Raw genomic sequence first — 22,080 nt, forward strand, 5'->3', positions numbered from 1 at the left:
CAGTGTTTAATTTCAGTCAAATTATGTTTCAAAACAAATTTTTGTTAATTTTGACAATGCTTTACTCCACTGTCAGTTCCATCAGAAAACAATAATTATTCAAAATTAAGAATATTCTCCATAAACTTCATGTGGCAATCCTCTGAGGATTTCTACTACATATCTTCTCTCTTTCTTTAAAATGTTACCTTCAACAGTGAATGTCATCTCTTCCTTTTTCACCAGTCGCTTCACATTCAGTAACACTATACCTCAATACGTACTATCCTTTTGTGGTACCAATCCCTCCTTACGTTCCCTACTGATCAGTCCTTAGTCCTTTACCCAGCTTGTCCTTGGTCAATAAATTGCATCTGCTAATCACCACTCCCAACAGTTACTGTCTTTGCTGAAAATCATTCACTTTTCAGCCCATGGACCTGTTAGCACACTCACGGTAATTCTCACAGAAGCTAGCCATAAAATTAAGAAAGTACATAATCCAGTCACATTAATGTGAGTATTGCCTATGTTCAACAACAATGTGCAGTAATCATTTGTGGACACCAGCTAGCAGCACTAGCAGTAGAGGGCAGATAAAGCATGTCTTTGTCATAATGCAGAAACAGATTGAACTACCTGAAGTCCAAAAGGGATGGTCATGGAAGTATTTCCAAAACACCTAAGTCTGTAAACAGAGTTTGCATGCTGCCATAGTTAAAGTATACCGCACGTGGCAAAATGGTGCTATCCAAAACCAGTGTTGAGGCAGCTGTGGTGCACTGGGCAATAGATGACAGAGATGAACAATGGCTGCAGAGATGTGTATGGATGAATAGATGTACAAATGTTGAGCAACTGACTGCCCAGATGAACAAAGGGGATACCAACAGTGTCTCTTCAATGACAGTTCAGTGAATGTTACTGCATACGGGCCTCTGCAGCAGACACCAGGCTCATGCACTGGTGTTCACTGCTGTTCATTGGTGATAAAGGCTGGAATCTGCATCCCAGTACTGCAAGTGGATGTCCACTGAGTAGTTCCAGGTGGCCTTTTCAGATGAATCATGTTTTACACTCTGTAGACATAAAATGTCTGAAAGCAAGCACTCTGCAGCAATCATAGGAATGGCCCAGGTAGGAGAAGGGAGCATTATGATCTGTAAAATGTTTTAATGGCATTCCCTTGTTGATATTCACATTCTGGAAGGCACAGTGCATCAACACAAGTATGCATCTATCCTTGGAGGCCATGTCCACCCCTAAATGCAGTTTGTTTTTCCTCGGCATGAAAGCATCCACAAGTATGGCAATGCAGCATGTCACGCAGCTCGCAGTATATTTGCATGGTTCAAAGAGCATCAGCATGAGTTTACCATAATCCCCTGGCCACTAAACTCCCTGGATTGATGCCCAGTCAAGAATCTATGAGACCACCTCGACTGGGCTGTTTACTCCAGTGGATCCTCTTCAAGAAACCTATTGCAGCTGGCCACAACACTGGAGTAGGCATGGCTCCACATCCCTGTCACTATCTTCCAGAACCTCATTGACTCTTCTCCTGTGTGTCTTGCAGTGGTTCACACTACAAGGGCATTATTCAGGCTTTTAACAGGTGGTCACATTAATGTGACTGGACACTCTGCTTCACACTACATGAAGAAGCTATCCAGCTTATTAGTCAAACATATAGAAAGTGGTGTACCTCTGCTCCTCTCTCAGAACTACCTTCCAAAAATCTGCGACCAAAAGTCCCTCCTAGCCAACAAGACCTGCCTGTCTTCCTTATTTATCCTTCCACTGTAGTGAGAATCAAGCTCCAGTACCTCAGAGTCCCATCACCCTTTCAATCCTAAATCTTTCATCCAGGTCCCCTTTCCAAAGGCCTAAGTTTTAGTTCTGCATTCAAGTTCAGTCACCTCGCTCTATTAACCCTTTAACTGCTCTGGACGTGTTACAGCGCGCGCCTTTGTACCTGTCCCTGTGTTCTCTGAATGTGTTTACGTGTACCACCAGTCCTTCTACTTGGTACTCTGAATGTGTCTACGCATAGACACATTCAGAGTACCAGGTAAAAGGACTGGTGGTGCGCATAAACATGGTCAGAGCACACAGGGACAGGTACAAAGGCGCGCGCATGTGGAGTGGGCATGGTTCCACATTGCTGTCACTATCTTCCAGAACCTCATTGACTCTTCTCCTGTGTGTCTTGCAGTGGTTCACACTACAAGGGCATTATTCAGGCTTTTAACAGGTGGTCACATTAATGTGACTGGACACTCTGCTTCACACTACATGAAGAAGCTATCCAGCTTATTAGTCAAATATATAGAAAGTGGTGTACCTCTGCAGGTACAAAGGCGCGCGCGGTAACACGTCCAGAGCAGTTAAAGGGTTAAAATGTCTCCTTTGATTCACCCACAAAATTAATAGGAAATGTCGCTTCACCATTCAGTTAAAACCTACAACTCTAGTGGATCCATCTTTTTGCCACCAAATCCAACCTCTCGAAGCTGTAGAAGTCATTGCCCTCAGTATACTAACAATTTACAATTTTTCATTTGAGCCCATATCAGAAGTCTTAACATTTTAAATGCTGTGGATGTTTTAACACACTATACCAAGTGGTTCCATAGGTACTTTAAAAGCTTAATCTTACCAATATGCCTCACTTAAAGGATTGTCTCCAAATCCTTCCTGAAAAATATCATCTAAAATCCCATACCTCACAGGAGTTAAATCATGGGTTATCCATAACCTCAAGGTGCATCACTCTGTCTTCAGTCATCCTCCCTGAAGACAAAAAGCTCTATTATCATGGTACTAGACCAAGAGGACACCTCAAACTTTATAATTGTTCCTAATGTTTCCATTCCTTCTACCCAGTCTAAGCTGTAGAAAATCCTTTAAACTTTGTCCCTTAAAACAATGACATATGGATCTCTACATTTTACCAACTCCCCAAAATACACAGAAATAACCAAATGTGTCTCAACACCAATAGGCCAGCAGCACCAACCCATGACCCAGACCCTATCATACTATGCAGCTGGACATTAAAATTGCAACATTTTAAATTGGAATTAAGCATACTAATGCTTGGATATTAAAATGACTAGAATTTCAGTGTAAGCACACAAAGTAGAGAAAGGTAATTCTCAATATAAGGAATGATTACACAACTGGTTTCTCATTTGGAAATTGTGTTAGAATCAATATTTTGAACAAGGATGCACTCTACAGCAACAGTTACAGAACAGAAGGCATAATAGACAGTCAACCGGTTGCAGTAAATGGTGGTTTTCAAGTAACCTGTACCATGGTTTCAACATATTTAAACCCGTCTTCCTCAGAAGGACAACAAACTTCACATTAGAAATCAGTCAGTAATGCCATCTCCCCATGACATGATTTAAACCCATCTTTCTCAGAACAGCAGTGAACTTTACATTAGCAATCAGTCAGTAAAGCCATCTCCACATGCCATGTGTTGACAATGGTCTGTATGTCCATATGTAAAAGATAAGGCCCCTAGAATAAAAGGCTTATCACATCAGTAAAACAAATATCTTAAAATAACAGACCATGTTAATAACTACATGTATCTGCAAACATGGTCTGTTATTTTAAGTGATTTGTTTTACTGATGTGACAAGCCCTTGATTCTAGGGACCAATTAGCTTTTAAATTTGTACATACAGACTGTTGCTGAGAGATGTCATGTGATTGTTAATGCGAAGTTTGCTGTCCTTCTGAGAAATATGGGGTTAAATCTGTCAGAAACATGGTAAAGTTTATTTGAAAACCACAATTTATTGCAACTGGTTGGCTGTCTTTTATACCTGTTGTATTAGAATGTTGGTTGTCTCTGAGAAGGAGAAATGGCTACTAGCACATGTCAGAATTTAGCAGCAGCAATGTCATGGCTTATATTATTCTGTGATACTGTTGCTCACATTGTTCGGGAATCTATGACAATCATCTCAATGAGGAATCAATGTGTTCAGGAATACCATACTCAATGCCATGGAGGATCTCAATAGCCCCAAACAACCATCATCCAGGAGGGTTAGGCCACACAGGTGAACACAGTAACTACTGTTTTGGTTTCTCATGATGAGCTAGCAGAGTAATTTGTACTGACTGTGGAACACCCAGAAACAACACTGAACACAGGAGTGACTCCATGTCATCTTTTTAGATGAGTCTTAGTTCTGCGTACAGCATCACAATGGACTTATTGATACATGGATGTTCCAAGAAGAAAAAACACTACCAGACTGGATTCATCATTTACATAGAGGCAGAGCGGGTAACATGATGGTATGGGATCTCAATGTGAACAGAACATGATCACTTCTGGGTCTGTTTTATTTCTGATGTGTATAGGCAGGTGCCCTATCTTCAAGATCTCTCTGACACTATCTTTAGATGAGATAACACAATACTGCCTTTTGCCGATGCTTTTCTGAACTACTGGGATACAGAGGCTGTTTGGCTGTTGCCCTGACTTGTATATTCTACAAATTTTTCTCGCCCACTGAAAACATCTGGTTATGTGTTGCGATACTGGCACACAACAACTTGCTAGCTATTTCAATTGATGAACTATGGAAGAGATTTAAAGCATCATCCATCACATTAGTTCCTGTCATCAAAGCTCAATTCGACAATTATATTCTTTTCAAAATTTGACAGAACTTCCATAGTTCCATAAATTTCACTCACAGGCTTGTACTGTGCTCACTTTACTCTATATCTGCATCCATATGTTGACAACAATTGTAAAGTGCATGGCAGAAGGTACTTCCCATTGTACCAGTTTTTAGGGCTTCTTCCCTTTTTTTTGTATCTGTGCAGTGTATGACAATGCCACAAACAATTACTGCAAGTTCAAAGGTAACTGTTCTACCCAACAGTGCCTTGACTGAAAAGCTGGAGAGCTGAACCCTAGAAGAGAGAAAAATGAAACTTGACATGTGAGTTAATTCAGTGGGGAGCAGAAAGTCTGAACATTGTGTAATTAACAGTTGTTGATGTTGTTGAGCAACAGCCATACAACAATCATCAAATGAACACAATGCCATTTGACTGTATTATTGTTTATTTAATTACAACCCAGGTTTTGGCCTTTTATGCCATTTTCAAATGATTGAGTTTATGTCATTAACATATAATGCAGAACATCGAGCTCAAGCTTGGCCATAAATTTAGAAAAATATTGGCTTCTTACGAAATGCAATGATGGTGATTTTAGATCTGGGGTTTCATAGGGAGCCAATATTCTTCTTAATTTATGGCTAATTTTGTGCTTGATGCCCTTCCATATACGTTAATGGCATAAAAAATTCAATCACTTGAAAATGGCGTAAAAGGCCAAAACCTGGGTCATAATTAATAAACAATTATACAGTTAAGTGGCAGTGTGTTCATTAAAAAAAGACACTGTGTAGAGATGAGCTTGGAGGGAAAACAACACAACCAGCACAAATGACTAAAAAACTTGGCTTACAGAAGCTAGAGCATGGGACAAAGCAAGAGCCAGCTCAGAATATGTTGATGTCAGTGCAAGAACTGCTGGTTGAGACCTATTCATACTGACAAATAAGCACCTGGGCCAGTGGCTTTGCCCATACCACACTTTGCATGCACCCTCCATGACAGCATTCTGCACTATTATGCTGTGATACTTACACCAGCTAATTTGCATGCATATAAGTGTCTGTTGGGAGGGATACTAAATCCCTCACCCATGAAAATGCCTGCCTTCTGCCTTGACCTCCATCACAAAACTAGAGAAGGAGCAAGAGACTCTGGCAGCAGATCAACCACTGAAGGAAACAATGCTGATGCAGCTGGCTCCACGAGAGGGGCAGAAGATTGCAAAGGCTACGGTAACAGTTTGGTTCAGGCACTGGTGGGAGTGAGGACTCATCCAGTGGTGATTGGGGAAAGGAGGATGCTGGTTAAAATTCCATGGGCTCCACATCAGTAGTCGCTACTCCAGCCAGTGCCCTACTCCACACTTGAAAGTAGGATGGCGGAGGGCATGGTGGGATTGCTGCAGGTGAGCACTCTGCCACAGTAGCCTTCCATCAGAGCGATGCTATCATCAGGTGTTGCTTTTCTGACTTTGAGAGAGCAGCACTGAGAGTCCAATAGGTCAATGACACAACTGATAGGAATGGTGAGTCAGCTGCCCTTGACTGACAATTGCAGCAGACAAATACTGACCTTTGTGGTGCACCACTACACCTACATCCATTGTGAAAAATGAGAGCCTCCTGTTGATCAATCACTCTATGAAAAGAGTCCACAATATTCAGGTTTAATGTTGATCAATGCACTGACTAGTAAAGTTATGACCCTACCCGCAATGAAGCTTAAATTTCAGCTAAAGAAATTCCTGTTACAAAATCCATTTTACACATTAAAAGAGTACTATACTTACATGCAGAATAGGAAAGGCTCAGAAAAAATATATAAACAGTGTTAAGCAAACCATTTCATTTGTAATTTAATCATTTTATTAATCAGTGACATATTCAGAAGAATGTATTATTGTGCGATGTATAAGGAATTGTAACCTGTTTTTATACATATGCAATGAATCATTCAATGTTGAATAAAGTATTATTATTATTATTATTATTATTATTACCTTAAAGATTAGGTCCTGCCAGCAATCAAGATAGTGCATCTCCACTAGAACGCTATGTGGCGGATCAGTAACGAATGTTGTAGCATTAGTTGCTGAAGGAAAGGGGCCTAACTTTTGCAACCAGATGTTTGATGCATTAGCTTTGAGTGAGAGTCAAATAAGGAAACCAGTGACTTTTAGTTTGTGATAAGCAGGAACTTTGCTCCATACAAAAAAGCATGAAACTTTTTAATACCAAAAATGATAGTCAGTGGCTCATTTCCCATCTGCTAGTAGTTATGTTCCATTGGGGAAGTGTCTCTCATGCCTAAGCTAAGAGCTGCTCAGTGCAGTCTGAGTTCCAATGTGACAGAACAGCTCTAATGCCACAATGAAATGCATTGGTGGCCAAGATTACCTGGTGCAAAGGAAGCTAAACAGGGAGTGGAGCACAAACACTGATTAAGAGATTGGAAAGCAAACTGACAGTCCACAGACCACATGAATTTGACACCCTCTTGACAAAGCTGGTTAAGATGATGACAGATGCATATGGTGTGGGGAGTGAAGTTAGCATAATAAGAAATCTTGCACATAAAGGACTGAAGCTCCTTCTGGTTATTGGATGCCAGCAGGTTGACGACAGCTTTGACACGCTTATCTGTAGGAACGAGACCTTCTTTGCTGAGCCTATGTCCAAAAACATGGACCTTTGGAGAAGAAAACTACGTTTTTCCAGTTTAGAATAAAGGCCATTCCTTAGGAAGCATTGGAAAACTGTCTGCAGATTTTGTAAATACTTCTCTTACATGAAGTCCCTGACCAGATTTCATTGCGATTGAGGTAGTTTGTGCTGCAGGGAATGTCCTGAATCAACTGCTTCAAATATCGTTGACAAATTTCTGACACAGAAAATTCCAAAGGGCAAGCAGTTAAACTGGTGAAACACATTAAGAAATTGCAGGAAGTGGTGTTCAACCCCAACTGAAGGTCAGTTTGTGAAAAATACTGACCTCAACACCAAGGCCCTGTCAAAGCAGCCACTTGGTCCTGATCTTCTTGTACACGGCAAAGGGAATGGGCAAGTGGTGACAAAATTTAGATACTGTTTACTTTGTAAGGTAGAAGTATGCTGTGAAATTTTCTGCCTGACACAAAGTATTCTCAACCAGCTGGTCATATGGCCACATTAAAGAGTCCAAATCTTGAAGGAGACTGATTGAGGCACTAAGTGCACTTTGTCAACTATCTGAAAGCCAAAAAAGAAAAGGTCTCCAGCCTACAAACATTTCATGTCAACAGTGAATATGCATTAATAATGTATGTTGCCATTCCACATTCTTATAACAAGCTGTATGCTCAAAGGAATACACTGCTTACTATAAGAGGCAATTTGGCATAGTGGCTGGTGCTGATATGTTGCAATGTTAAGCTTGCAAATTCAACAACACATCATACATCTCAGCATTGGATGTTGCCCACTTGCCAGGCAATTATGTTTTGCTGAAAAGTAAAATTCCTGGTTTTCCACTAGGTGGCCATAAAAGTGCCACCAGAGATTGTGGGTCATGGTAACCTACTTCTTTCCATAACACACATGACCGAAAATAGATCCCAAGGTACCCTGCCGAAGGACAGTATTTAGGCTGGTGCACAGCCATTCATCGGCAGTTGACTCTGAGCCAGGACTCCATTTCAAACATCAATCCCATGCTGATGCTGCTGTCTCTGCCACTGAACAGCCATTGCCACTACGGACAATGTTCTGGATCACTGCGACGCAGCTGACAGAGTTGTCTTCATAGTTGTCGATGATGTAAAATGTGGTTTAAAATTATTCTTGTAGTATACTGACATTAGACTGTTCCAAGGGAACTTCATCTCCATTCCAAGATGGAAGAACTTATACCTCTTGTGGAACCTGAACTCCGTGAATTGATGGAAGAACTGAACAGTTATATGAACTTTACTCTGAGACTGTCTCACTGAGACATATAATTGTCATTTTGTGCAACCAACTTGTTTGTTTCTAAACTATGTCCTTCAGCCAGTGACTTTCTCCTGTCAATTTTGTATTATTATTCCTTGAAGTAGATGAACAGTGTTTTTTGGTTTTGTTAGCAAAATTTTTGAAGATTCTTTAACATTGTTTGTGTTGCCTATGGTGTATTCCCCAGTTGCAACACAGGGCAGCCCAAGAGCTTGTACATATCAAAGTTAATTAGGCTGAACATCACAACCATGGTCTACCTGAAACTCAGTCAGTCACCCATCCATTACTAAAGATAGCAGAAAATGTTTGGATGATGTTTGTGGCGTTTTGGACTCTTGAGTTTAGGGTAAACAGCATGACCTATGATGACCATCTTATGGCTTGTAGATTGTCAAAAACTGTCGTCAAATGGACCACTTGCAGCATATCCCACACAAGACACCTACATGTGTGTATTACTGTCAAAGATGCACCAAAGGACAGTTGGGGAGCACCGTCAGCTTGCCTATTGAGTGGAAATGGGTGTGGATAGGGAACAATGCCGGGAACACAAAAATGATGTGAGCAGTGACTATTGTGCTTCAAATGATTTGCACCTGCCAGGTCTGATGCAGCTGAAGATGGGAAACACCATGATCTCACTGCACATGAATTGTCAACAGGATCAACACGCAGCAGCTCAGCAGAAGGCAAGGCTACCTGACTTACCCTACAGGGCACTGAGGGCTATTTACCATGCACGTGTAACTTTGTCACATGCCAATTGTCAGACAGTGCGTCCTTTGCCCCTGCTGTTCATGTGACTGCATAATCTTAGTAACTTTAGCTAAAGAGGGGTTGGACAAAGTCAGTGGCCTAATTTGGACCTTGCAGTCATCTGTTAACTGGATGATAAAGCACATTGAACATATTCAAACAGACACTTGCACAAGACACTCTGCAGGTCAGCAGTCCACACTGTATACAACTGCTGAGGCACTTGTGGTGTTGGTTAAATAGTAACTGTGCCACTATCATAGGTTTGATGACTAATATACTGTGTGAGCAACTGACAAAGTTCTGTTCAAATTCATAAAATCCCACACTACTGGACAATAAAAAGGCAGCCTCATCAACTGGGTCAATGATAAGCCTTACCTGGAAGTGCAGCAAAAAAGGTGGTAGGGAGAAGGCTCCTCTGCAGGTGCCTGGCCTGCTGCCACTATTGTAACTGCACAGGACATGACTATGCTGTGAATCATCGTTATCAGTTCACATGTAACTATACTAGCCAATGGTAATTAGTCTGCAGAGCTGGGGAGCTGAAACTCAGAAGAGAGTGAAACTCAACATGTGAGTTAATCCACTTGAGAACAGAAAGTCCAAATACCACACAATGTGAACAGCGACAATGACCAAGAAACTTGGCATATTGAACCCAGAGTAAGGCATGAAGTGAGACCCAGGTCTGAGGATGTTGATGCCTGTGTAAGACATGGCAGTCCGAGCCTGTTGCCACTGACAAATAAACACTGAAGTCAGTGGCTTTACCCATACCATACTTTATGTGCATCCTCCATGACAGCAGTCTGCACTATTCTGCTGTGGTACCCATGTCAGCACATCTGCACCCATCTCAGTATCTGTTAGCAGAGATACTAAACCTTCCTTTCATATATTGCACAGGAAGAATGACTGTCCAATGCCTCTGTGGTGTAATTAATCTAATCTTGACCTCACAATCCATATGGGATTGGTAAGTATGGTGTCGCAGGATATTCCTAGGGTCATCATTTACAGCTTGTTCTTAAAACTTTGTAAGTAGGCTTTTTTGGTTTGGTTTGCATCCATCTACAAGTTTTGGGCCAGTTCAGTTTCTTCAGCATCTCTGTGATTCTCAATAAATGATCAGACAAACATGTGACCATTGCTGTTGCCCTTCTCTGTACACATTCAGTATACACTGTTGATCCTATTTGGCATGGGTCCCACACACTTGAGCAATGTTCTAGGACAGGTCACACAAGTGATTTGTAAGCAATCTCCTTTGTAGACTGAGTGCATTTCTCCAGTATTCTGCCAACAAACAAAAATCTGCTTTCTTTACCTACGACTCATCCTATGTGATCATTCCATTTCACTCCACACAAAGTAATCCAGATATTTGTATGAGGTAGCCACAGGATACTATGTTATTTTGTTTTGTGAAATTCACAATGTTACACTACTGAACATTTAAAGCAAGCCACCAATCTCTGTGACACTTTGAAATCTTATCAAGGTCAGACTGGATATTGTGCAGTCTTTTTCAGATGGTACTGCCTTGTAGTTAACTAAATCATCTTTCAAAATTCTATCACTACTATTAATATTGTCTTTCAAAATATTAATACACAACATGAACCAGTAGGGTTCCAACACACTTCCCTGTGCCTCAACTAAAGTTATTTATACATTTGTTGATGGCTCTCCATATGGGGTAACACGCTGTGTCCTCCCTAACAAACAGTCCTCACTCCAGTCACAAAATTCACAAGGTACCCATATGGTATCATTTTTGATAATAATTGTAGCTGTGGAACTGAGTTAAAAGTTTTTTGGAAATTTTACTGTATCTGCACTGATCCATGCCTTTTGGAATATGCAAGAATCTTGTCAGTTGAGTTTCATGTGATCAGTATTTTTGGAATACATGCTGGTTGGCATGGAGAAGGTGGCCTGATGTTGGACTGCATGGGAACGTGAAAGCAAGCATACTCATCATTAAGGTACTGCTCTGCCATGCCTTACCACCACAAGGAAGAGTCACCCTATTGTGCACCTAGTACATTATAACAAATTAACATCTACACCTGACATCCAAGAAAAAGTAATTGTCTCCCAGCAACATTCTGTTTCATCCTGCATGATTGGTCAGAGACTAGCAGCTGCTGGACTAGGGAATTACCATCCCATACACAGGCTGCCATTAACACCACAGGTCGTGCAGTAGCGTTCTCGCTTCCCGCGCCCGGGTTCCCGGGTTCGATTCCCAGCGGGGTCAGGGATTTTCTCTGCCTCGTGATGTCTGGATGTTGTGTGATGTCCTTAGGTTAGTTAGGTTTAAGTAGTTCTAAGGTCTAGGGGGCTGATGACCATAGTGCTCAGAGCCATTAACACCACAGCACAGATGGCTTTGTTTGGAGTGCTGCCATGACCAGAAACCATGAACTGCTGATGAATGGTGCTCCATTATGTTTAGCGATGAATCACAGTTCTGCACAAGCTTGAATTATTTGCGTTGTCTTCAATGCATTATGTCTCACAGGAAATGTTCAATGCTCCTTACATTGCTTCTAGGCATGTATGCTCAGCTTGCATCATGGTGATCGCCAAATTGTGTCAGAAGATTTCAAAGTTTTCCATGACATACCAGTAAGCTGCCTCTAAATCTAGAAAGGCCATTAAATAAAGTTAAGCCCACATACAAAAATTAAAATGACAAAGGACTGGCAAATATGCAGGCAATGGAGAAATAGTCATCCATTATCTATCTCTTTGTCATTGCAGGCACTGGTCTCTCCATCTCAAACAATGAGGCTAAAATGTGCTAGTGCCCTGCAGGCCAACTTTTATCACTGCCACAAAATGCTTTCTCAGTAATGGCTAAACAGTGAAACGCTAATGGACATACCATATGTTTGCTTGATTGATTGGTTTATGGCTTGAACAAAGGTATGTGAAAGAAGCACAAAGAGGAGGGATGTGTCACAAGCACTGATCTGTATTTTCTGTATGCTTCTGTTGACCTCAAATATGTGCAGTTATTACAGAGATCATACTGGGGGAAAAATTTACATTTATACTAGGTCTCCTTTCATCATGTAGCTGAGTAGTCATACTTCTTTATGGTGTGCTTATATCTCCATACTTCTTTAGGCAATTAGCAATCCCTCTGTAAAGGTAAGTGCTCATGAAAATTGCAGGCAATGCAGAATTGATTCTGGAAAAATAACACTCAAAGTACTTAAGCTTTAGAACATAAAAATGATAATCGCATCTTACAAAAGTAATTATGAACAACAAATACAGAACAAAGTAACTATTTTTTTCAGGCAGTGATAAGAAACAGATCACTGACTAACAAATGTGAAGTTAGTAAGTTCTTTTTTTTTTCTGGAAAATCTGATTTGGGTTCTACATCCAATACATAAATACTGCATTCAAAACGAAAAAAAATATTGTATTTATTGTTCGAAATTTCTTTTACCAAGGAAAAAAATTGTTTTATAAATCAGATGATTAGTTACAACACACATCAGAAACTTTATTTTTTGATGTAATTACTCCTGTAATTTTTGTCAATTTTCTAAGCCATACACCATTTCCATCTTGCTTCCACCTTCACAGATTGAATATTCACCATGCCATTGTATCTGCAGTATGTTACACATCTTGCAAGTCATACATGCCATAAACACGCCAATGTGAAAGACCCAAGGTGCCTGAAAATGATGAAATGCATGTATGATTATTCCATGTTTGATGTTCATTTGTTTTTATCTCTTATGTTCTGCTGTAGGTAATGATTTGTTCGACATAAAAACTTTGTATTTCTTTGTCTGCAAAAGTTCATCTGCATCTTGCAACACTAAATTTACATATGGTATTTGTGTCAAATGTTTGTGGAAACTGGCCTGCTGCATGTTTTTCCTGTCTTACTATTGTAAATAATTCCACATATTCTTTGAATTCAGGTTAATAATAATACTTATAGAAACTGCAGTCTGAAAATGGGCAAGAAACTACTGTTGTGGGTTATATTTATTATTACTTAATTTCCATTTATATGTTTATACAGTACATGGTGGAAGTAGGGGCCAAAGACTGAGGGGTGGGGAGGGGGGGGGGGTGCAGATGAATATGGTGGAAGATACAAGGACTGAGGTGCAAAATATATATTGTACAACAAGAATTAAGAAAACACAGAAACATTCAGTTTATTAAATAATATGACAAGGCTGAAACTGCTCATTATGAAAAGACATTTGTGACACACCAATTTTTGTTTGAGGAAACAACCAGTAGGCACTCATTCAGTTCAACTTCTCACTCTGCACACACTTTAACTGAACTATTGTTAAATACTCCAAAAGATAAATCATAAATGTCCAGTAAAACACCCATTCAGTGACTTTACTGCCAAAACCTGCATGGCATGCAAGATGTGCATGGTGCAAATAAAGGTAAAGCTTTGCACAAGAAAGCACAATCCTAGTAATACATCATATGCAAAATGTAGTAATTTTGTAGACAGTTCATCCATATGTACACTGCATACACTTAATGTAAAGCATGAAACTGATGATATAACACCAGAACATGTAAAGTCTATTATTTATGATTTTGTTACTTAATATAGTTCTGACGTTTAATCACATCAGTGGGGGTTTACAGAAAGTTGCATTTTCAGAAAGTTCTTCTGTGACATATAAATACAAGTTTCAAATCCAAATTTATCTAGTTTAGTGATCATTAATCACATTAAAAATTATTAAAAATGTTTTTTGTATCCAGTTACATCCATGTTGGATGGCCCTAAATGACATCAAAACATAGTGTTCACATCATAGTTAAGTCTCAGCTCCTTTAATCGTGCTGTGAGGCCAGACTTAAGTAAACATCCCTGCGTCCCTGGCGTTTGCAGATAGCAGAACTCAGTCACAGTGTGTCGAGTCCGATGTCATTCCGAGTCGAGTACAAGAGGGGTTCTACTGCTCCAGCCATGTTCCAGAGACAAGTCAGGTTCCAGGTGGATGTGTCCACCATAACAAAACAGTCTGGAGACAGCCCCAAGGAGTACCTGTATGCTATAACCTTCACTCTCTTGTCAGGTAAATCCCAAATACTGCAGATAAATGTGATGAGGTATCAGGGTTCCCACACTTCTGCTTTTTAAGGCTAATTGAACTAGTTAGAGATGGGAATCACTCTTGGACAGCAAGCTTCTAGACAGAGCTCAATAACTAATTACTGATAGAAGCAGATTTTTGCACCTTTACATAGCAAGTGATGTTTATTATCCATGTAAAATTCCATCAAACGTTGCAGTTATGATGTAAGGTGATAGTGTGTCTCATTTTGCCAGAATGCAAGAATTGATGCAGCATAGCTTATTGCCTGTGGGAGCCCTGCTAGGATATCTGTTTATCATGGATGGCGACATCCCTCCAAATTCACTACAGTACCCAGCAATTGTTAACTTTTATAATCAAAAAATATTAGCTAACAATATTATTTGAACTTTGTGGAATGTCTATAATATTAATGATGTAGATCAGTTACTATCTACAGTATAATGAGCAGTCCTCTATCTTTTCCTTGCATTTTGCTTACTGTCTGGTGTAGCTGGTGATGGATAGACTAGTGTAATGAAATTAAAATAGCAAAATTGGAATTTATTTAGAAGAATTTTTCTTTTATTGGCTAACAATATATATACTGTAGCATTTTAAAAACTTTTCTAATTGTAGATATATTATTACTGAGAGAGCTGCAAAAACATGTGCTTCATGTGAGTATTGCCTATCATTTAACTATATGTTTCAGATAAATGTTCTGGTAATAAACATATCTTATTTTTAGATATGAGTATGTGCAAAATTAAATATTGTTGGCAATGCTAATTTTTTATACCACTTTTCTTCTTTACTCAAAAATCCGTTAAACTGCTGTTGGGAGCATTTACTTTTTCATTATTGATAAGATGACCACATTTTCAACCATAATCAATAAAAGACTCTTTGCTATACTAATAACTGATCTTATCAGTATCTTATATTTTTCCTTGTGATACTACACAGTGCTTAAGGTTTACTGTATGTAGTCATGAAAGTGTGTGAAAATTTAAAATATTCTAATTTACAGAATTGGTTCAGACATAACTTTAAAACAAATTCATCATTTTTTCATAAAAATGTAGTACCAGCAGTATTTGCTATGGAGTAGACATCCCACATGAAGCCGTAAGCATAACATAAGAGACTGAAAATAATAATAATAGTTTCAATGTAAACTCTGTGTTCACAAAACCAAAAATAAAATACAGAAACAGAAAAATTCCAGGAATATATTTATAATAATATGTTAATAGCCCTCTTGATATGAATTGCCAGAAATTCTACATTCTGGAACTGCAAATCATTGTTGATACTGTAATGACCAGTGCATATAGCAAAATTATCTTCCATTTCCTTGTAGGTAATTTTTACCACTCATGGGTATCTGTACCATACATGAAACATAGGTGCTGTCTTCAGAGTAGTACAGCTAATCCCTTTAAATAAAGTGGTGAGCCAGTTCACATTGATAGTATATTCCTTAACTCCTGGAAACACAATTTTAGCGTACAGAATATTAGACCAGCTTTTTGATTCTGCTGAGGACTTTCCAGTAGATGGAACTTAAAATGTAATTCTAAACTTGGAGACATAATTCGATCTCATTTTAAGTTCAAGCATACCCAAGGAGGTTGTTATTGTTGTGTCTTCACTCCAAAGACTGAGCTGATACAGCTCTCCATGTGAAACTATTCTGTGGAAGTCTCTTCATCCTGGCATAACAATTGCATCCACTTGAATCTGCTTGCTGTAGAAAAGTCTTAGTCTCTCCCTCTACAATTTTTACACTCCAGACTTCCCTCCATAACCAAATTGATGTCTCTGAACATATCCTATGGCTCAGTCCCTTCTTTTAGTCAAGTTGTGGCATAAAGCTCCTTTTTCTCCAGTTTGATTCCTTACTTCTTCATTACTTATCTGATCTACAATCTAATCTTCAGCATTCTTCTATAGCACTACATTTCAAAAGCTTCTGTTCTCTGTTTTTGTACTATTCATAGCCCATGTCTCACTTCCACAAAAGGCTACACCCAAGGGAACTATTTGCAGAAAATATTTCTCAACACTTAAATTAATATTATGTGTTAAAATATTACTCTTGTTAAACATTTCTCTTGCTGTTGCCTGTCAGCATTATATACCTTCCCCCCTGTGGTCAGCATAAAGTAGTTTACTATCCAAAGAGCAAAATTAAACTACTACATTTTGTCTCTCATTCCATAATTTAAAACTCTCAGAATTGCCTGATTTGGTTATGCTCCATTACTTGGATTGTACTTTTGTGTATGTTATCAAGAAACTATCCATTCCATATGATTGATTTCAAAGTTCTTTGTAGTCTCTGGTAGAATTGTATTATCAGCAGACTTTAAAGTTTTTATTTTTTCTCCCTGGACTTTAATTACCTTTCCAAATACTGTTCACAAAATATATTTGAATGTTATGATGAATAATGTTGAAACCTCTGTGAGGCTGTTGGTAGACACTGTATGTTGGCATAGTCTCAACATCAGAAAATTATAGTTAACTCCAGAAAGACGTTCAAAGGAATTGTGCTTGCAGCAGGGATGGGCAGTAACACACAATGTAAGAGAAGATGATATATTTCACACAAAGAAGTGGAAAGACCTAAACTGGGTTTGCTTTTACAACTCATGATGAAATAGTCACAATGACAGAATATTATGGAATATGCATTCAGAGGAACCCAAAATAGAATAATTATGAAAAACTAGCTGCAGGAAAAGGAGATGCTCATTAGTTATCTGCCCTACCAATCTTATCTTCAGAGTCCTTCCATAGCACTACGTTTCTCTCTGTCTCTCTGTCTCTCTCTCTCTCTCTCTCTCTCTCTCTCTCTCTCTCTCTCTCCCTCGGTCAGTCTGGAACCCTTAAAAGATAGGATTAACATGAGAGGCAGAGGAGATCGAAAGAAGAGCAAAATGTTTCTCCATGGACTAGTGTCATAAGTGCAAGAGTTTCACGGAGATGTAGTTTACTGTGAAGCTTCAGAGAACTCATATTCCATTAAAAGTCTAGCAAAATACAACTTGCTCTCAAATATATATGATGAAATTACCATGATGGCAAAGTCAAAGAACTCCAAGCTCTTTGAAGGCAAACAATAGTGGCATATAGCTAAAGGAGGCTTACAAAGCACATATGCAGACATGGATTAATGATTGTTCCTGTAGCAAATAGAAAATAGTTTAAATTAAGTTTCCCAAATGGTCATTGTACATAATAATAATCAAAATAATATATTTTTAAAAATCAATCAACATCCCTATACATTCTTGACTGACAGATGTAGGGAAAAATGATGTGAGAGAGAAAGAGTTAATGAGTCTAGAAAGTTTTGAGTTAATGAGTGATTTTAAGCTCCCACATTGCTTCAAGGCTAACATCTCTGTGAGAAAAGATTGATAGTGTAATAGAATATGACCCACTCAAAGGTTAAGACTGATTTAAAGAAACAAAGGAGGTTTTTTAAAGTACTGATGTACCCAAACTTTTAAAACATTGTGCTGAGTTGATGTATGAATCCTGATGTAGCAAATGCTGGTTGACTTAAGTTTTGTTTTAGTCATGCAACAGTTTCACAGGTGCACAGATGCTATTATTGCCACCCATTTCCATTTCATTCTGTACTTCAAGGAAAACAATTATTGACAAAATTTAGCATTTTGTCATTCTATACTTCATATTCTTTAAATGAGAATCACCCAAAAAACAAAGAACATCTAAGTGTACAGAAGGTCTTGACCTTCATTTCTACAACTTCTTCATTATTTTGCCTGTTAAATTTAGATCAGTGTGGACCAAACAACAAGATGTGCAAACATGTACTGTCTGATCAAAAATATCCAGACACTTATTAATGGATGTTAATATGGTGTGTGTACATCATTCACATTCCTGACTGCTTGTCTGCTGGGGACACTTTCAGTGAGGTGTCTGAATGTCTGTGAAGGCATGACAGTTCACTCTTCCTCAAGAGCCTAAACTAGAAATAGTAGTGATGAAGGAAGGAAGGAAGATGGGGGTTTAATGTTCCATTGATGTGGAAATCATTAGAGATGTAGCACAAATGTTTCAAGGACGGGGAAGAAAATCAGCTGTATCCTTTCAAAGGAATCATCCTGGCATCTGCCTAAAGTGATTTAAGAAAATCACATAAAACCAAAATCTGGATGGAAGGATGCAGATTTGAACCATTGTTTTCTAGAATCGAGTCCAGTGTGCTGACCACTGCACCACCTCGTTCTCTATGGTAGTAACGATGGACACTGGGGTCTGGAGCAAAGCCAACATGTTTCATGGGGTTTAGGTCAGGAATTTTGGCATTCCACTTCATTTCAGGAATACTATTTTTCACAAGCCATTGTTTCACTGGTGCTGTTTTATTGGGGGGGGGGGGGGGGGGGTTGCACTGTCATGCTGATAAAAACAATCACCACCCCATGTCTCTTCCCAAACTGTACACAGTACACAACGCTGTTAAAGAAGTTTATACCTTTCTGCATTATCTTCTTCTTAAGATCCATAATGGGAGCACACCCTAACCATGAAAAACAGCCCCGTCATTGTGTAACACTGACTACAGAAAAGTATGCTTGTGAGGAGCTATTCCACCACTCTACATCCTCCACAATACGTGCTGAGCCCTGTGTGTCAGTACATGACATTTGCTTGGTTTTGGTTTAACTGTGGTTGTTCACTTCTGTTTCCACTTCAAAATAACATCACCGACAGCCAACCTGTCCAACTTGAGAAGTACTGAAATGCTCCTGATGAATTTGTTGCTTAGGTGACATCCAGTGGCTAGTCCAGGTTTGAAGTCACTGAGCACTCCTGACTGACCCATTCTGCTGTTACTGCTTCTCTGGTGACAACACAATTCTTCCCCCTGACACATCCACTTGTTATGACATGCAGTGGTCAATTCTGCATTACATAGAATTGTCTGGGTATTTCTGATTAGATACTGTATTATACATGCATAAGAGAATATGTCAAACATGATGTCTGTAATGGGATGCCCTTTCCAAATGTAAAAACAACCAACCATTCCCATCAAAGTTTATAACTAAGAATTAAGACAATATTATGGTATAACACATTCACTGGAGAAAGTTTAAATGTGCTGATAGCCCCCCGCAGAACACATGGAAAATGACAGGTCACTAAGAAATTCCATAGTGTAGGTGTTTCTGCCTTGAATAGTTGGCACACAATTTTCAATAAATTCCAAGGTCTCCTTTTCATTATATTATTTTTTTCCAAAGTCCATGAATCTCAAATTTTAACATTATCACAAAAGAAGATGATGAATGATAATGAAATATGAATGTCCCCAACAGCATTAGAAAATGTGTGCCAAATATCTCAATAAAAACTGAACATGCATGCACGTGCACAAGGCCACACACACACACACACACACACACACACACTCACAGAGAGAGAGAGAGAGAGAGAGAGAGAAGATAACAAGATATTGGAAAATAGGTTTTGGAGAAGAAAGTTTTCCTATTGGTTTATATTATAGTGACAGGACAATCTACTAACTTGTAGGTCTAATGTCATATTCATCAACTTCTTTGATATGTATTAAGAACATGAGATAGCTTTGCTGTCTATTGAAGTTGTTCTTTTCATGACAATGCTCCTCCAAGTGCAAAACCTGCTGAATGTCACAGAATAGATGGGATTACAGTTAAGGCACTGTACTCACATTTGGAGAGGAGTGGGTTTGACATAACTGCCTAGTGATACAGATTTATAATACAGATTTATATTTTCAGTGTTTTCTAAACTGCTTAAGGTGAATGCCAGAGTGGTCCCTCTGAAAAGAAAACAGTCAGTTTCCCTGCCCCATCTTTCAGTATGAGCCTGTGCTTTTTCCTTAATTACCTCATTGTTGAAAAGATATGAAGTTCTAACAGTTTTTCTTCTTGTTTGCCAGTGTCTTGATGACAGAATTTTGTCACATCTGTCATTGCGCTAGTTGCTATCTCTATGCAGAGCATATAAATTTCTTTGTTGGAGTTCAGGTTAGAGATGAAGAGAAAGTGAATGAAGCTTGATAGTTTAACAACTTATTGCAGCAAACAAGTACATCAAGCAGAAACAAAGATGCTAGGTGAACTGTTTGAAATTCTATGTGGCTACGCAGAAAAGTGTTTTTCATTGCCTTTTAAATCTCAAATAGATTTTTATCAAATAGCCATTAATTTCATAATTTCTGTAACAAAGCATCCTTTACATTCTGAAAAATCATCATACACTTTTTGTTTGCTATGACAGCAAATGATCATAACTCCTCCCATTTTATATTTATACTCTGGTGATAAAATGTAGAGTTCATCTTACTCAATCACTGATCATCCCTCCACTGTTTTCATTCATTATGTTTTGCTCTCCTGTCCTCTCAGCTTTTCTCACAGAGCGAGGTGGCACAGGGGTAGGACACCAGCATTGGATTCAGAACAGCAATACAAATCTCCATTGGGCCATGCATATTTAAGTTATCCATGATTTCCCTAAATCACCCAAGGCAAATACTGGGATAAGTGAGACTGGTTCCATTTCCTGTCCTTCTCCATTCCACACTACTGTTCTCTCTCTAATGATTTTGTCACCAGAGGGACATTAAGACCTAATCTTCCTTCCTTTTCTCTCTTTCACTTGATCCACTACCTTGGCATACATTGAAGTTGGTTCAATCCACTGGCAGTGAAGAAATATAAAATGATCTTTACTTTATTGAGGGTCTGGATTTTTTATTACTCTGCATGGGGTCTTTCATCCTTACACTTGATTGCAGTCGTAATTTACTGCTGAATTCTGTGGCCAGGTAACATCAGGAGGTTCAGGAGGGTCTGCGAGCACATCCAGTCGCAGGTGTGCAGTCGCAGGCCGCCCCCTTCCCCACGAGCAGCACGCAAGTTCACCACCGAGCTGAGTGAAAGCTCCAGCTGTGGTTCCGACACGTCTGAGCGACTGTCTCCTTACCCTGGCACAAGGCAGGTAAGGTAACTTAACCTGTTAATTGAGTTGCTCCTCTAAGATGAGGCAGCATATGAATTTGAATAAAACCAAAGGAGAACAATCAATCTGAAACACTGTGCAGGCCTACAGAAACAAGAAGTGACTTTGTATGACCATAGGTTCTCTTGATGAATAAAACTAATAAAATTTGTCTCCTGTTTTCAGCTGAGACAGATCATTGATAGACCATAAGATTCTGATGAGTTTCATACTTGTCATCATCTAGAGAAGTTTTGGGATCATCTCCACTGCCTCATCTTAAAATTCTACAGAAGATTTGCCCATCTCCCTCACCATCCCCAACACCCTCAGTGACTGGCTGCACATTATATATAGGGACTTGCAGAGAGATCATGTCCCATATGTCCGGTAGGAAGGCGAACCTTCAGGGATATTGAACAAGTCAGTAATAGCTTAGTAAGTAGATATCACCAACTGTCTTTGTTGCCACATCAAGTATCAGCTTAATTGACAATAGTCATGTGCTGTTTCTTTACTACATTTATGCTTATGTATAATAGTAAATGGACACCTCACTCTACTCTTCCACAAAACAC

The 22,080-nt window shown here is 39.1% G+C and overlaps 1 protein-coding gene across 1 annotated transcript in view; it reads left to right on the top strand.

The window, feature by feature from the left end:
• Window positions 1-22,080, top strand: part of LOC126100831 (serine/threonine-protein kinase BRSK2) — a 187,045-nt gene that overhangs the window by 134,990 nt on the left and 29,975 nt on the right. The window contains exons 12-13 of the mRNA XM_049911483.1: window positions 14,278-14,464; window positions 21,330-21,502. Coding sequence (XP_049767440.1) covers window positions 14,278-14,464; window positions 21,330-21,502 — 360 coding nt within the window. The remainder of the gene's footprint in view (window positions 1-14,277; window positions 14,465-21,329; window positions 21,503-22,080) is intronic.

Source organism: Schistocerca cancellata, chromosome 9 (assembly GCF_023864275.1).
Source record: "Schistocerca cancellata isolate TAMUIC-IGC-003103 chromosome 9, iqSchCanc2.1, whole genome shotgun sequence".
Lineage (NCBI taxonomy): Eukaryota > Metazoa > Arthropoda > Insecta > Orthoptera > Acrididae > Schistocerca > Schistocerca cancellata.